General features: G+C 49.4%; 1 protein-coding gene across 2 annotated transcripts in view; it reads left to right on the forward strand.

Moving 5' to 3' along the window:
• The window catches only part of FAM120A (family with sequence similarity 120 member A), a 453,805-nt gene that overhangs the window by 398,145 nt on the left and 39,124 nt on the right, over positions 1-16,536 (forward strand). For both annotated transcript variants that reach the window (XM_086939166.1, XM_086939165.1), the window contains 2 exons: positions 103-238; positions 9,960-10,059. In XM_086939166.1, the coding sequence (XP_086795292.1) occupies positions 103-238; positions 9,960-10,059 (236 nt within the window). The remainder of the gene's footprint in view (positions 1-102; positions 239-9,959; positions 10,060-16,536) is intronic.

Raw genomic sequence — 16,536 nt, forward strand, 5'->3', positions numbered from 1 at the left:
ATACTTCTGTGTACCTCAATCTTTATATATGTTTAAAAAAATGATGATGTTTACTTAAGTGTTTAATTGCCCAGTTAAAGTAATTATTTTCTTTTATTGCAGGAGTCCAACCTATTCCTTCTCAGGGAGGGAAACTTGAAATAGCTGGCACAGTTGTTGGCCATTGGGCTGGAACAAGACGTGGACGGGGTAGAGGACCTTTCCCTATACAGGTGGTTTCTGTTGGCGGACCAAGAGGGTAAATACATTCCATAAAGTAGTCTGCTGCTCCTCAGTCCTTTAGTTGTATTGAAACTTGTATTTCCAGTCCTATAGTATTGTCACTGTTTAAATATACATTTTTTATAAGCTTTTATTTAATAAATGGATCGTTTTCTTTTATGGTTCAACTGTGGAACATCATTGTAGTACATTATTTTTTTTTTAAAAAGCCATAAAATGCATTTTGTACACTGCACAATTCCACATCAAATTAACTGCTATATGTATGTCCTGTGTGACATTTTACTCCAAGTTAATGGAAGAAAGTTCTTCTTGCTCCAACATATCTCTGGGTCATTAGTAAGCATTTGGAAACAACCGGAATGTCTACACTGCATGAATTCAGGGTTGGTTAACTGAATAGTAGCAAGACGTTTTTCACATTGTTGTACAGTGTAAACTACTAGAATGTCTATGCGTGCCCCTACCAACCGTTAGTAAAGTGCCTGTGATCCGCTTTATAGTCAAATTGGCGTACTCCTAATCAATATATTTAACTTGCCTACATGTCTCTAGTATGTGGTACAAGGTGTATTTGGGCCTGGAAGTTAAATGCCACTAGTGTACTGAAGCACCTATTACGCCACCCACTACAATGGTCAAAAGTCACTCCTATAGAGGCCTTGTCGTTTACAAGGCAGGGTGCATGATATTTAAAAGTAGGATGGCCAGGAATGTGATATGTCCTTAACAGTGATTAGCTCCCAGAAGCTATTTTTCACTGTGACAAGCTTAGCCGCCCTATGTAGAAATCCAGAGTACAGCTCAGAAATCCTAATGCTGTGCAACTTGAATTGACTAGTTAGAAAAATTAAACAACTATTTTATTAGTTTTTAAAAATCCAATTCAAGCTTAACTTTTAATTAGCAAGCAAGTTACTTTTAGAAAGTTAACATTTATTTTTTTTTTATTTTTTTTTTTTAAATATATTTTTATTGCAGGAATTAGCAAAATGTTACATGTATGACCAGCATTATAAAGCCAACAAAATCAATGAACTGCATCCCACCTACCCCCCGCAGCATGTTTTCATATACAATCATTCAGCCCATAGCCCAAAGGTCAGGCGACAAAATCCAGTGGGGGCTCAGCAGGAAAGCAAAGCTGGTCCGGATAATCCTCTGTCCGTCATCTGCTTTTCTAAACAAGCCCCTAAAACCCAAAAGAAAATCCCCCCCACAAAACACTAAATTCCAAAGTAATCCCACCCCAACCCAACCCCGCCATCAGTGTATGGTAGCAGCCGCAGTAGGATTCATGAGAGGACCCAAGAGGAGAGTATCAGAAACAGAAATCGCAATCGCCTATCGGGGCTCGGGGCGTGCCGTACTCTCGCTATCAGAGTCGCTGGGGGCGCAATAGTCCCTGAGGGCCTGCACTAGTGTCTCCCATTCTAGCGCTGCCTCCTGTGCCTTTTTGTAATGCTGTCTCCCAGCTAGTTGGTATCTCAGCGTGCTTTCTCCCGCCGCCCACTTCAAGAGTTCGCTGTGCCACCTGCTCCCAGTCGGACCAGCTCGTGCCTTCCAGTTCCTGGTCACCTCTCGTTTAGCCAGGAGAAGCCCCAGATCAATAAATTTACTGGAAATTTTGTTTTTGGGGGTATGTGGAAACCAATGCAAGAGTCCCACCGCCGCATCGACCGATAGGGGTCTCCCCGTCATCTCCGTCAGGGTCTTCCCCACTTCCACCCAGTAGGAGGATAATCCCGGGCAGGCCCACAACATATGGAGGAGGTCTGCCTCCGGCGCCGGGCATCTGGGGCAGGTCGCCGAGCCCGTGGCGAAGTACTGTTGGATTTTCGCCGGGGTCAGGTATGCCCGATGGAGTACATAATAGTGGACCAACTGAAAACGGGCGTGGCGCGTCCCCTTCCAAGCCCGCCGCACGAGTTGAGACCAGGTCGTTTCCGGGATCTCCTTGCCTATGTCTGCCTCCCAACGGGCTCTCAAGGTCGTAAGGGGGGTCAGCCCTTCATTGATCAGTCTACCGTAGAGGCAAGTGACCGCCTTCACCGTGCCCGCAGACATCATGACGTATTGGCACACCGGAGACGTAGGAGGTTCCTTCTGTCCACCTTTCCAGTGCGCCTGGATCGCTCGGACCAGGGCCGAGTGTAATAGGAAGTCTCCGCGGGGAATCTCGAAGCGGTCAATGAGCTCCTGAAAGGGCAAGAGCACCCCAGCCTCATAAAGATCCCCCACCAACTGCAGCCCCGCGTCCTCCCAGTCCGCCAACCGTGACCAATCACCGCCATGGGGCAAGGCCGTCAACATCCCTAAAGGTATTTCAGGCGCATACGGTATTCGCAATTGGCCCCGGGCGTGGGCTCGGTTCCAACACAGGCGAATGGTCTTCTCCTCCAGCGTCAGGTCCTGCAAGGCCAAACGTTGGCGTAGAGCTATGAAGGATAGAACATGCCTGGCCATCCCCATACCTCTCTTGTCCTCCGGGCCCCGGAATTCCCTGGCAATCTCCTGGGTGAGGGTCTGGAGCTGCGCCGCCAGATAGTATTTCTCAAAGTCCGGCACCGCGAGCCCACCCTCGGCTTTTGGCCTCATCAGGGTTTTAAGGGCCACTCTTCGGCGGCCCGAGCCCCAGAGGAATCCGACTATCATTGACCGTAGGAGCCTAAATGTGGCCGGCGGGATCCAAACCGGTAGCGCCCGGAAATAATACAGCAACCGGGGAAGAGCCACCATTTTGAGGAGAGCGACCCGCCCCGCCATCGAAAGCGGTAGCGTAGCCCAGAAGTCCATATTACCCCGTAGCGCTCGACTGCATCTGGTAATGTTTCCGTCCAGGAGGTCAGATGGTTCATGATAGATATACACTCCCAGGTACCTGAAGCAGTCAGGTTCCCATCTAATCTCTCTATTGAGGACTGGGCTAGGGGTGCCTCTGCGAACCGGGAAAAGGCATGTCTTAGCCCAATTCACCCGGAGGCCCGAGACCTCCCCAAACGCCGTGAGCGCCGTCGCAGCTCCATGTAGGGCCACAACTGGGTCCTCAAGGAAGAGCAACAGGTCGTCGGCATATAACGAAATGTAGTGCGGACCCGAAGGTGTCCAGAAGCCATTGTAATGAGCCCCCGATCGGAGTAGCAGTGCGAGAGGCTCCACCGCCAGCGCGAAGAGAAGTGGGGATAACGAGCAGCCCTGTCTCGTGCCTCTTTCCACCGGGTACTGTGAGGAAATTAACGGACCCGCCCGAACCCTGGCCGATACGGAGGTATATAAGACCGCGGTCCATCTGATGAAACCCTCGCCGAGGCCAAACCGCCGCAACACAGTGTGCAGGTAGTCCCATTCCAGGCTATCAAATGCCTTCTCTAAATCTACCGATAGGACCACCGGGCACGGAGCATCCACGAGCGGTTCACCCAGCAAGCGGAACAACCTACGGATGTTCATGGTCGTGTTGCGCTTGGGGATGAACCCAGCCTGGTCTTCATGTACCAGGGAGCTCATGTGGCCCAGCAATCTCGAGGCCAAGATGCTGCTCAGAATCTTATAATCGACCGTCAGCATCGATAAGGGACGGTAGGACGCCGGATCGGCCGAGTCCCGTCCCGGCTTGAGGAGGGGAACCACCAGGGCCTCGCGCATCGAGCCGGGGAGTTGGCCAAGCCTCTTCGCCTCTCTATATACGATCACCAGTCTCGGAGCTAGGAGGTCGGCATAGGCCGCGTAAAATTCCACAGGAAGACCGTCTAGACCCGGGGTCTTATTCCGCGCCATCCTTTTAATGGCGCTGCGGATCTCCCCCAGTTCAATATCGGACCCCAGGGCTTTCGCCACGTCAGGCTCCACCGCTGGGAGCTCCAGGGGCCTCAGATAGTCCTCGAGAAGGTCAGGGTCTTTGGCAGCACGACTGCGATATAACTGATCGTAGTAGTGCCGGTAGCAGCTTAGAATCTCCGGTTGAGTGTGCACCATGGTCCCGTCCGCCTTGCGCATGGACGTCGTCAGTGAGGTCTGGCGCGTAGGGTTAGCCAGCCATGCCAGCAATACGCTCGATCTATCCCCTTCTGCGAGGGACCGAACCGTATAGGCCTTGTAGTCGAAGCAGCGCAGCCGCTCGACCTCTGCCGCCTCCGCCTCCTTCGCCTCTGCCGTGCGTCCCTGAAGTTCAGGGTGCCCGGAGCGGCGGAGTTCCAACTCACAAAGCCTCCGATCAGCCACGTCTAAGTCATCGAGGATAACCCGCCTCATACCTACCTTCTTGGTGATGCAATAACCCCTCACCACCACCTTAAAAGCGTCCCATTCCAGCGCTCTCGAGCTCGCAGTGCCCCTGTTGGACGCGAAATACTCCTCGATCTTATCTCCCAAGTCCGCTTTGAATACAGTGTCCTCGAGGATCTCAGGACGTAACTTCCAGGTGGGCACCGCCGGCGCCCCCGGAAACCAGCGAAGGGCCAGTAGGAGGGGGTTATGGTCCGAGATGGTCCTAGTCAAGTATTCGGAACGGACCGCCGCTGAAACCAGTTCAGTCGAGCCAAGAATCCCGTCCAACCTAACGTGCAACTCGTGTAGGCCCGAAAAGTAGGAGTAGTCTCTAGCGTCGGGGTGTTGCGCTCTCCAAATATCCGTCAGACCCCAACGTATCTGCCAGTCCCTACGACCTTTAGCCACACGGCGGACCGGAGAATCAGGGAGGGGCGGATGCGAGCGATCGGTCTCCACATCCACTACCGAATTGAAATCCCCACCAAGCAGTAGGGGCCCCGTGAAAAAGTGGGCCAACGAGCCCGATAACCTAGAAAGGAAGGCAATCTGGTCCATGTTAGGTGCGTATACACAGCAAACGTTCAGGTCCCTCCCCCCCAGAGTGCCCGAGATGGCCACGTAGCGCCCCTCTGGATCTACCACTGAGTTTGTGACCTGGAAGGGAACCCCAGCTCTAATCCAAATTAACGCCCCCCTGGCATACGCGGAGTACGACGTGTAGAAGACCTGCCCCCTCCACCTACGCTGTAGCGCCGCCCCTTCCGCCTTGTTCAGATGGGTCTCCTGTAGCAGCGCCATTTGTATTCCCCTACGCACTAAATAAGCGTGGACTTTGTGCCGCCTAGACATGGTATGAAGCCCCCGCACGTTCCAAGTAATACATTTCACATTAGCAACGTCAGCCATTGTCCCATACTGTTCGTGCAAAGTCTCCCCATCTGGGTCCCAACAAAGAGCGAACAACAATCAACCCAGCACTGATGGCGGCCATTTCCCCCAACCAAAACTCAACAACTCTTATTCTAACCAAACCCCTGCCCACCCTCCCCAGAACAGGACCCAAATAGCTCCATCTAGTTCCCATCCAAACCATGCCCCCAGAAAACCCTTCGTCCCCAACTAATCCTACGGTCGCCACCGTAGGAAGGCCTTAAGGGCCAGGTGCGGGCTGGGTGGTGGCAGTGGGCCCTCGATGCCCTGGCTACCAGGACTAAAGCAAGCCCAAAACCGTATCGGAAACCCTCGGGGCAAAAGCAAGGCACCCCACCCCCCGCTTCTCCGGAGACCATGCTGAACCATCGGCTCCCGCCACCCCCGCTACGGGCCCCCACCCAAAAGGATGCAGTTCACCCCATCAACCCTGTCCATCCAGAAGGTCCTCAACCGATTTCGGCGTGATCACCGGTGTGCTGATGCTATCTGTCACCGAGTCCTCCGAGTCCGTCGATGCCCCCTCGTCACCAGGGTTCTCTTCTTCTGCAATGGTATCATCTCGTGAACCAGACAGTGCAGACAACACCTCTAGTACTCCCTTCCGCTCCGTCGATGTCTCCGCAGTTGAAGGGCCACCTGACCGGCCCCGGCGACTCCGTATCCTCTTAGATCGCCGTCGCTGTCCCGGCTCCACCGCTGGCTGAGATGCGGAGGCTAAACCATCTTTCCCAGCTCTATAGAGTTCAAGCCAGTTACAGACATCCTCCGGGGTATCAAAAAATTGAGTCTTGTCATCGACAATGATGCGGAGCTTTGCAGGAAATAGGAGCGAGTATTGGATGCCCTCGCTCCGGAGCTCGCGCTTGACCGCCAAGAATGAAAACCGCCTGCGTTGGGTTTCATAGGTGTAGTCCGGGAAGATGTTCACCTGGCTGTTCTCCACCTTGAAGGGGCCATTATGTCTAGCGGCATTGAGGATGAGGTCCCTGTCGCGAAAATGCAGTAGGCGCGCCACCACCGGACGCGGTGCACGGCCCTGTTGCGGTGGCCTTGCTGGGACTCTATGAGCTCGTTCAAGGGTGTAGAAAGAGGATAAGCCCTCCGGGGCCACCGTGTCTCGGAGCCAGGCTTCCAAGTAGGCCACCATGTCGCCATCTTCGATCTTCTCCGGCAGGCCTACCACTCGGATGTTGTTGCGCCTGTTACGGCCTTCCGCATCCTCCGCTCGCTGCTCCAGGGCAGAAATCCGGGATAGGGCATCTTTCATTGTCGCGGCCAAGGTTCGCTGCGCCGGCTCCAAGGTTTTCACCGAGCCTTCCACTTCTTTGACCCTGTCCGACAGCTTGCCGTGATCCGCCCTAAGGAGGCCCAGGCTCGTCGCCACCTGGGCAATGTCCTGCTGAAGGGCCGAGCGTGTGGTCGCAATCGCCTCCAGGACGCGGTCAAACTGTTGCTGCAACGGCGCTCCACCAGCACTTCCCGGGTCTCCATGGCCCTCCTTGTCCGGGGTCTCCGAGTCAGAGGCGGCCGGGGTGGTCCCTTTGGCCCCTCTCGGTTTCCCAATGTCGCTGGAAGCGCACAGTGTGGACTCAGGTAAAGGCGCCACCGAGTGCGGGCGTCGGCTATAACTCTCCCGATTGCTGGCCCTCAGGTTGAGGGCTGGTGATCCTCTTCTCCAGGGCCAGGTGGACCTCCACAGTTTCGGCTCGCGCCACCACCGTGTCGTCGGAGAGCACTGAGGAGGAGGCGGAGACACTCGGCGCCAGGCCGGGCAGGCCCGTCTGGTTAACGAGGACCCGGAGCGAGGGCCACCCACATCACCAGAGACTTTGTGGCGCCAGGGGGTCGTGCTTCCCATGGGATCGGGTCGATCGGGGGATGCAGCCAAGTGCTGCGTCGGGGGTCGGCACCACCGTCAGGTCCTCAGGCGTCCGTGTGCCGGGGTTCACTATGGTAGGGGCATCCGACCATCCAGGCGCAATCACCGATGCCAGAGTCTCATCAGGTCAAAGTCCAGTTCCTCACTTTCCAGGAAGACAAAAGAGCGGAGGGCACGCTGTAACCAGCGACGTTCCTCCAGTCTAATGGTCCCGTCCGAGGGGACAAAGGGGTCCGGGCGCCATGTTGGGTCGCTCTCCTCGGGACCACAAACTTCGAGTTTCGGGCGTATCACCACCCGTTCAGGCTGCATCAGGTGCCTCAGTAGGGTCCAGTCGGGCCGTACAACAATTTGCGGGGGCTAGGGTGCCCCGCGGCCTCCGATTAACAGGATAATCCCGGGCTCAGTCCCGGAGCCGAGCTCTCAGGCGACCATCGCCATCGGCGCCCAAGCCACGCCCCCAGAAAGTTAACATTTATCTGCCTGAAGTTCCTAGAGACTAATTTGCTCTCAAACGTCTCCCTGCCAAGGATTAGCATTTGAATAGGTGTGAACTGTTTCCCATGAGCAAACAATAGACTGACTGAATGGGCAGAGATTACTCCTCTGAATTGCACCAAGAAAGCAGGATGAGGGCTATTAGCATCCTTTTCCAAATTGCAGTGTCAAATCCTTCTTGACATGTCTGCCGGGTCTGCATATAACACTTTAGGGTACACGTGAAAGGCAGAGAAGAGGATGGCAAGACAATCCTTGTGTATTCGCTGTCTGGTTGCTGATGAACCCTCTTTTGTCCTACCAGACTTCTGTCTATGGGTTTTACAAATAACATTGGAGGCCTACTAGAAATGAAGGAAGCAGGATGCCAGAACAATTCTTGTTGACGGTTTGCTTTCTGGAAATCCCTTTTTGTTCTACCCGACTTCTGTCTCTGGATTTTATTGTGGGTACAGTGGCTCCCTAACAATGGATTTTAGTGTTAGATGTGATGGGACACTAGGATTACCTTGGTTCACATCCCCAGCCCTCTGAGCCCAAGGTTAGTGTGACCAAAGATTTTTGTCATCTTGAAAGTGCCCAACGTGGATCGGGTTAGACCTGGGAATATTTACCCTATTAGTTAGGACTTGCCCAGAAGTCATTCCCACACACTAGCTCATACCAGGCATAAATGTGGCATCTGCATGCACCAAGTTGCAGTACATTACTGGACCTGAGGAAGAACAGAACAACATTGGACCTGCTGCCTGTGACCTGAGAGGAGCAGTGAAGGACTAGACCCGCTCCCTCTTGTACCAAGGACAAATAAGTGGACTCCAATGGCCATAAGGCTGACTTCATGTTGAAGGTACAGGTTTACAATGAGCTACAAGAAGCCTTTCGTGCAACTGGTCCTTGCTGTTGGCTTCTACCTGACATCCTATGAGCCTCTTGAGTGCTTCCTCTGAGGTCCTGGAGGTTTTAGAAATGTACTCATTTGGGACTGAAACGACTAAGTCGAGATTTAAAATCTCTGACCAAGACGGCCCTGGTTCATGTATCCAACTTGCACTCCATTGCCATTGGCTTCAAATGGTGCATAGATCCTGGTCTACTGGGAGCAATGACTATCAATGGTGCTTTGTTTCTCAGTGGTATTCTTATTTAAAACTTAAAAAATTCCTATCTCTGGTTCTCTTCATTGGATCATTTGTTCTTTGGTTCATTATATTATATTCAAATTCTTTTTATTTTTGTGTGTGTTTTGCATTTCAACGTCTTGCAGTATAGGACCTGCATAACGACTTTGCTCATTGCCCTACATTCTCACAGTCTGTGTCATAGCTGCCAGGAGGTGGAGCTATGGTTAATTTAATTAGTGACTGCGAAGGTTTTCTCTGACAAGGGTTGATTATTCGATAGGCAGGCACCCATCTCAATAATCTAGTTTCTTACAGATGGATATTCAACAGGAAGACCCTTTAGTGATGTAAGTTTTTAGGCACAAGGAATTCCTTCCAATCATCTAGAGCAGTGAACTTCACAGTAGATCCAGGTGGTCAGAATCTCACCCAAGTTTTCAGGAAACCCAGACTTTGTAAATGAGGTCAGTTTAGAGATTCACGCTAAGAAAATTTGTTTGTTGATTGGCATGGCTCTCATGGACCTATGTAGGACACCATTGAGCTAGGTGATAAGTATTCAGTAATCGCATTCTGTATTTTTGTTTAGTCAATTAGACAAAATGCTCTTTTATTGAACTTAAGCCATAATCCATATACAGCAGCAGTAGTAGTTGGTTATAAGACATTTCCCAGAACAAGCCAAAACATTAAGATGGAGATCATTTTTACTCATTAATTCATTGGCGCATCCTGGCAAACTACATTCATATATGTACCAGTTCTGCCTGGGAGACATTTAAGTATCAGGATTGTTCATTGTGCAATTATCATGTGTGTTGCATGTTTGCAAATGCATGAGAGAGTGGTACAGCACCCATTCCAGATCTTGTGAATATTGGCAGTGGAAGGAAATAGTTGTACCTATGGACCAGGACGTGTCTTCAATTCCAAAGTTTTGCATACTAACTTTATTTACACTGGGTATGCATTAATGTCAACAATGAGCTTGGGCTGTTTTAATGTACATTCCTGTATTTTTGTTTTGCTTGTAGGCGTCCTAGGGGTGTTATTTCCACCCCAGTCATAAGAACTTTTGGAAGAGGAGGCAAATACTACGGCAGAGGATACAAGCCCCAAGGAGCATCAGTACAGGTATTATAAGATCTGCACTGCAAAGTCAAGTTCATTGTGTTTTTCTATATGTCAGTCTGCTTCCTGTTGGCAACACTTAATATGTACATATCCAATTCCTGAATATATCATTCAGTTTCATTCTCTAGTTGGTGACCATTTATACATGTATTGCAGCTTTTTCATGGTTTTTGTGGGGTTTTCGTTGTTTTGTGCAGTATAGATTTCATAAGGACGCTTAATCTTACCACCTCTCCAGCAAGATTGGAGTAGGCCCTCTTTTCTTTGGGAGTGTAAAGTAGGCCTTACTAAAATTTCTAATATCTGTTCTCCTGAGAAGGGAAATTCTTTCATACTGTCCTGAAATATTATGAAAAATCGAAAGTTAGTCTCAAGTCCAAATAGCTATGTATAAATCGTATACCTATCCACCCTGGTTACGAGTCTAATAACAAGATGAATATTGTATGAATTGCTGCTGGTTAAGAGTTCAATTGATTCTTACATACAAATTAAATGAATGCACTGCCTGATAGGAGAGCAGAGCATCTGTATTCCGTAAAGTAGTGTCAAAACTTGCCTTTGTAAAATGGGAGGCCTACACTAATGTTTTTGTTTCTTTGTGAAAATCTTTAAAAATTCTCCCACTTTTTTCTTTTCCATTTCCAAATAAAATTTGTCTTTTGCAACCATTTGTATCCGCTTGAAGCATGTGCTGCTATAGATCACATGCTTTGGCTGTCCTATCATCTAGTATTGGATGCTGATGTTGCAAGTTTTTGTTCTTCAAGGTAGAAATGTATGCTTTGAGGTGACTTGGGATATCTCTTGAAAAACCCATAATACACCAGCTTCAGCTTGGATTGTTTTTTACGGCATCTGATTCAGATGTACTCTTTTGTAATACAACAGACGGGGTTTTTAGTATTTCTGATAAGTGTGGGCGCACTCCCTTGTGTGAACGTTAATGTATGCAAAATAGCTACGGTATGGCGTGGTGAGGACAGGCGAGCAGATAAGACCCCTTAACTGTTCAAAAGTAGATCTGTCACCAAACCTACGAGACAATAATATACAGCAATGCCCTCGTACACAACAATCAAGGTGTAAAAGACCGTAGTTATGTAATAGACAACATTCTATACATAGAGCCACTCATTCAGACAGTTGCAATTCAGTTCCGTTTCTTGGAAGAGAAATAAAAGTTTATTAGTTCCACAACCAGCCGACACGTGTTGCATCGCGTGGGAAACAAATCACTGCGGCGACTCAGGGCTTAAGACTGAACCTACATTCGTGTAGGTGTGGTGACAATTCTACAGAATTATATCACGTATAAGTATATTGATCCAACCCGTCTTAGCCGGGTACGTATGTCTTTAAGGAACGGAGAAGAGTAACTGTTCGAAGCGTCTTTGGAGGTTCCCGGAGTGGTGGCACCCTCCATTATCTCAATCTTCACGTGGTAGAATTCTCACAGAATATACAATCGTGAGCACACGGAATCAGAGTGCTGCAAGCATCGGACGTGCTTCATGAGTGTGCACATTAAGCTTCTACCGGGGGGGATCCACGTGCAGGTACCGGTTCGCGTGGGTGCACCTTGAATCCGGAAGTATCACGGACGTAGTATGCCTCCTCCTATGGTTTCCGGTCGCCGTTTTCCAAGTACTTCAGTTACCACTCTGATTGACGGCGGTTGTGGAACTAATAAACTTTTATCCATCTTCCAAGAAACGGAACTGAATTGCAACTGTCTGAATGAGTGGCTCTATGTATAGAATGTTGTCTATTACATAACTACTGTCTTTTACTCCTTGATTGTTGTGTGCGAGGGCATTGCTGTATAGTACTCTTTTGTAACTCTGTGACCCTCTCGCCATAGAAGCCAATCATTCAATTCCTAGGACCAGAGTTGGTTTCTACGAGACACAAAGACACCATACAACGTTGAACTCTTCAGTATTGGACTGGGTTATTTTGAGTTGCGGGCTTATGAGACTGACTTGTGAGGGCCCTCGTTATGGAGAACACGCATTCCCAGTTCTGCCCTAAATTCAACAGGAAATTCCTGTGGCCAGATCAGCATAGGGTCTGTAACCTTTTTAACCCCAAGAAGGGTCTGTTTAGCATTCCAGATGCTTTTAATGATGATACCATCTGTTATAGGAGGAAACCTCACTGGATGCACTACAAGGTGCAGCACAAAGCTGTCACATGCAATTGAACAAGCTGGTTGCCAAAAATGTCCAGGGGACATACTCTGATGAAGAGAGGGAAGGCCCATCTGGTATCCCAGAAAGCTAGCTGAAGCGGAGTTGAGAATGATTCCTCAGAGCGCTCAGGCTTCGGAAAACAACTATTCCAGGGCTTGCTAGTGAATACCCACATGCAGAATACAGACAGCACTAGAACTGTCCAGGGCATCCAAGGATCTTCCTTCCAAGGTCCAATCTTGACAGGAGTCTCAAGTTCTGAGCAAGCATTGAGAAATCTGAACTATGATACCTGAGACGACTCTTCAACAGTTTTCAGCCACCACTATGCCAAGAACTGCTCGAGTTCGAAACCACATTTTGGCTCATCGTGCCTGTGAGAAAGTGCAATCTTTTTTGCATGGTATACCCCCACTCTTTTCTGAATTGCTGATGTACTTCCTGTGTTACTACCAACCAGGTACCCAGGGCCTGTGTTCCTTCCCTAAAACTGTGTTGAAACTAAAAACCCCATTGGCATCTCTGGCCACATGTCAGTCTCTGGTAAATGGTACCCTAGGTACCCATGGCCTTGTGACCAGAGAAGACCCCTAAGGGCTGCAGCACTTATTGTGCCACCCTTAGGGGCCCTGTAACCTGATACACACACACTCTGCCTTTGTTATTTGTTATGTTATTTGATCTTTTATAGCGCACAAATCACCCTGGGGCATCTCTGTGCTGCCTAGAGAAACGTCACTGGTAGCGGGGTCCCGGGCTGTAGTAATCTAGTACAGGAAGGCCTTTAGATGTTTCCTGAAGGTTCCATAAGACGGAATATCCCTCAGGGTAGGTGTCCTTGTGCAGAACTATACAAAGATTCGACATGGCACACATCCCTGTGTGCCATGCCCACAAACAAACTGCCCTGGCATACATCAGTCACCCCTCTATGTGAGTGCACTATGCCAGTGGTGTGGGCAGAGGTGCATGAGACCTGTGCCCCTACAGTACCTAGGGACATTCCTGAGCACTGTAAGTGCAGTGATGCCATTAAGAGTATATAGTGCTGGGAGGTTGTCATTACGAACTCCACAGCACCATAAAGGCTACAATCTATCAAACCTCTCAGTACATTAAACCCGCACTGATGCCAGTGTGGGGTTTAATGCCAAATGCACGACAGAGAGCAACTTAGAGATGCCCCCTGAAACCTAACCAACTTCCAGTGTCCTGACTGCGTGGCTACCGAGGCTGTTACCACCAGACATTTTTATGGACCTCTGGGTCGAGAGCTTGCCGCTCTCTGGGGCCTGAAACAATGCACATCCTGGGGCGAGGTGCCAAGCCTCTTCCCCCGGCATGGGCAGGGGAAGCTTCAAAGGCATGCCGCCTTTTGTGAGCTTCTCCAGGCCAATTGCTGTACTCCGCAACTGGTCGCCACCAGTTCTGACCCCACTCTGGCGTGAAGACAGGCGGGAAACTCTAAGTGAGGAAATGGGGTGTTCCAGCCTCTGCCAGCCCCACCCTTCAGGTGGGAGTGGCGAGGTGAAGCATAACTCCGAGCTCCCGCAATCTTGAGGATGGGGAGCCCTGCCCAATCAGAGATAGGCCCTTGCCCCCCCCCCCCCCCCCCCCCCCCCACAAGAGAGGAGCAGGATAGGGGGTGTATTGACCCCAGGACAGGGACCCATTGGTCTCGGCCCTTGCCTTGCCTGTAATGCCCCTAAATTTAGTATTTAGGGGCACCCTGAACCTTCCCTCCTCTGATCCTGCATTTGAAACAAGAAGAAGAACAAGAAGCATGAAGACCTGTTGTGCAGCTGCTAACAAGAGGATGACACCAACTGAATTAGCCCCAGCCCTACCGGCCTGTTGATCCTTGAACCTGCTCCTGATAAAACCCCGGCGTCTCCTGCAGACAGCAATCCCGGAAACCCTGGAGGACATGCCTGCCTTGCTCATTTAAAGACTGGGACTCCTGTGACAAGTGGTTCTGCTCAAACAGCAAGAACCCTGGTGCCAGCCAGGAACCGCAAATCCAGCACACTCTGCACTCGCCGAGCCCGGCCTGTGACTGAGTGGACAAAGACCCTGAGGACGTCCCCCAGCGACTGTGACCCCGAATCCAGTGCCCAAAGACCCTCCTCTGCGATCCTGACGACAGCTGCAGCCTCACAACAAGGGACCCCTCCAACCGCAACCAGCAGAGGGGAAGATTTCCAGACGTCCAAAGACACCCTTGCACCCAGCGCCCCACGGCTCCCTGTGCCCAACTCTTGGGTGTCTACCTATCCTCCAAGATCCCAACTTAGCTCTCGACGGGGTGGTCGTACCTGAAGAATCTCCGTCCCCGAGCCTGCAGCCTTTGTTCAACTTCCAAGTCTCCCATTGAATAACATTGAGCGGCCAAAGGCCCAAAAGCACCCTGTACCCAGCCGCCCGAGTGCAGCTGGAAGTGTTGTAACTACCCTACTCTACTTCCCTACTTGCCCTGTGGAAGTGACCAGGGGCTCAGCTCCCACAGCCGTGTGGCATGCCTGCTAGCAGCCACCACCCGAAGGCCCCCTATCCTCCATAAGATAACATTGGGCCTACTCGCTCTGCACCGAGCTGCCCCTGTGCCGTTGAGGGTGTAACAACTGTACCTACCTGACCCTGGGAGACCCTTGAGTCTATGCCCAGAACCTTAACTCTGCCAGTCGAGTACTTACCCAAAAGCCGATAACTCACTTTTCTTCCATAGGGTGGTTTCATTTGGAAATTCTTCTAAGTGTGGAGTTTTGAAACTTTAAAAAATATATTCATCTAAAATCAGCCGAACAACGAATTTCGATTTACTCACCTGTTATCAGGAGCAATCCAGGTGCTGTATCTTTCGGCCCTATAGCAATATAACCGTGATTTACCCTACTTTGGTCTCACTTGTTTTCTGTGTGATTGATTTTTAATTTTGAACAGTCCCTTGTTTGATATACCAGTTGAGTCATTGTTATATTGCTTACCCAGTCTCAACTGGGGTAACTGGTTCACCCCAGTTGCATTTTTCCTGTATCTTTCAGCCCAGCACTGAACCTGAAAAGTAATTTTAACCATGATTTACTGTTAACTCAATTTTCCTCCATAGGAAACCATTGTTTCACCAGAAAATCTTCTTAAGAGTCCAATTTCCAAACTTACAAATATTCCTTAAAAATCCCCTGTATGACTTAAACATATTCTTTCAATTGTTTACAGGAGATACGCCAGTGCTGGATCCAGGATCCAACACGGAGTAAGAAAAAGTAACGATAACATTACTTACCTACTAAGTGAATTTCTTTACTCCCATAGGATAACATTGGTGATTCTATGTGAAAAAGTTTCTAAGTGTCAACTTTGAAAATACTATAATATTCCTTAAAAATCACAACTGTAACCAAAATGCTTTTACTGAATTGTTTACAGGAGATGTCCCAGGACTGAATATAAGATCCACTCCTGTGGTTAGAAAAGTAATCCATAAAGTAATTAATTGCATTTAACTAGAAATTTCCATTGAGTTCAATGTCACATTGTGTTTGAAATTGTGTTGCCTATTGCAACAACTGTAACTATTGTACTCAAGTCTATTGCCTATTTGAAAAGTATTAACTAAAGTAACTCATTCTGAGAGAGTATATATTGATACCTATTGTTGGTTCTAAAATAAAACAATATATTTTTTATACAAACAACAATTGGCCTAGAGTTCAGTCCTTGAGTGTGTGAGACCATTTGCTGACTGAGTGTGAACAGCAAATGCTTTACACTGTCCTCTGATACTGCCTTACTGCTCGACCAAGCTACCACTTTAAAAAGTATGGTTATATCTAATTTTAGCCTCTGCCATACCTCTGGGGACTGTGGACTCTGTGCACACTGTACCTTACTTTGGTCCAGTATATACAGAGCCACTTTTTTACAGTGCTACGAGGCTTTAAAACCACCACTCAACACTACGAGACACTCACTCCAGAATCGAAGAACATGCCAAATTCTGCTTTGAAACTAGACTCGACATCTAGTGAGCTGATAGAATCATAAAAAAAGGAGCACACTGTTAGGCTGCAAAAGATTTACATCGATCCTGTCACAGGTCCCACTTTTGCTCATCATTTGGGATAAATACACCCAAAGAAAAGAAATCTCACTTTAGTATCTGATGAACTCTGATCTTTCCACATACCAAACCGAGATAGACCTAGAGTCCTTAGCCCTCCACCACCTCCTCAATCACCAGCACCTTCACTGACCAACACATCTGAAAGAGACACGTTAGTGA

Source organism: Lissotriton vulgaris, chromosome 9 (genome assembly GCF_964263255.1).
Source record: "Lissotriton vulgaris chromosome 9, aLisVul1.2, whole genome shotgun sequence".
NCBI lineage: Eukaryota > Metazoa > Chordata > Amphibia > Caudata > Salamandridae > Lissotriton > Lissotriton vulgaris.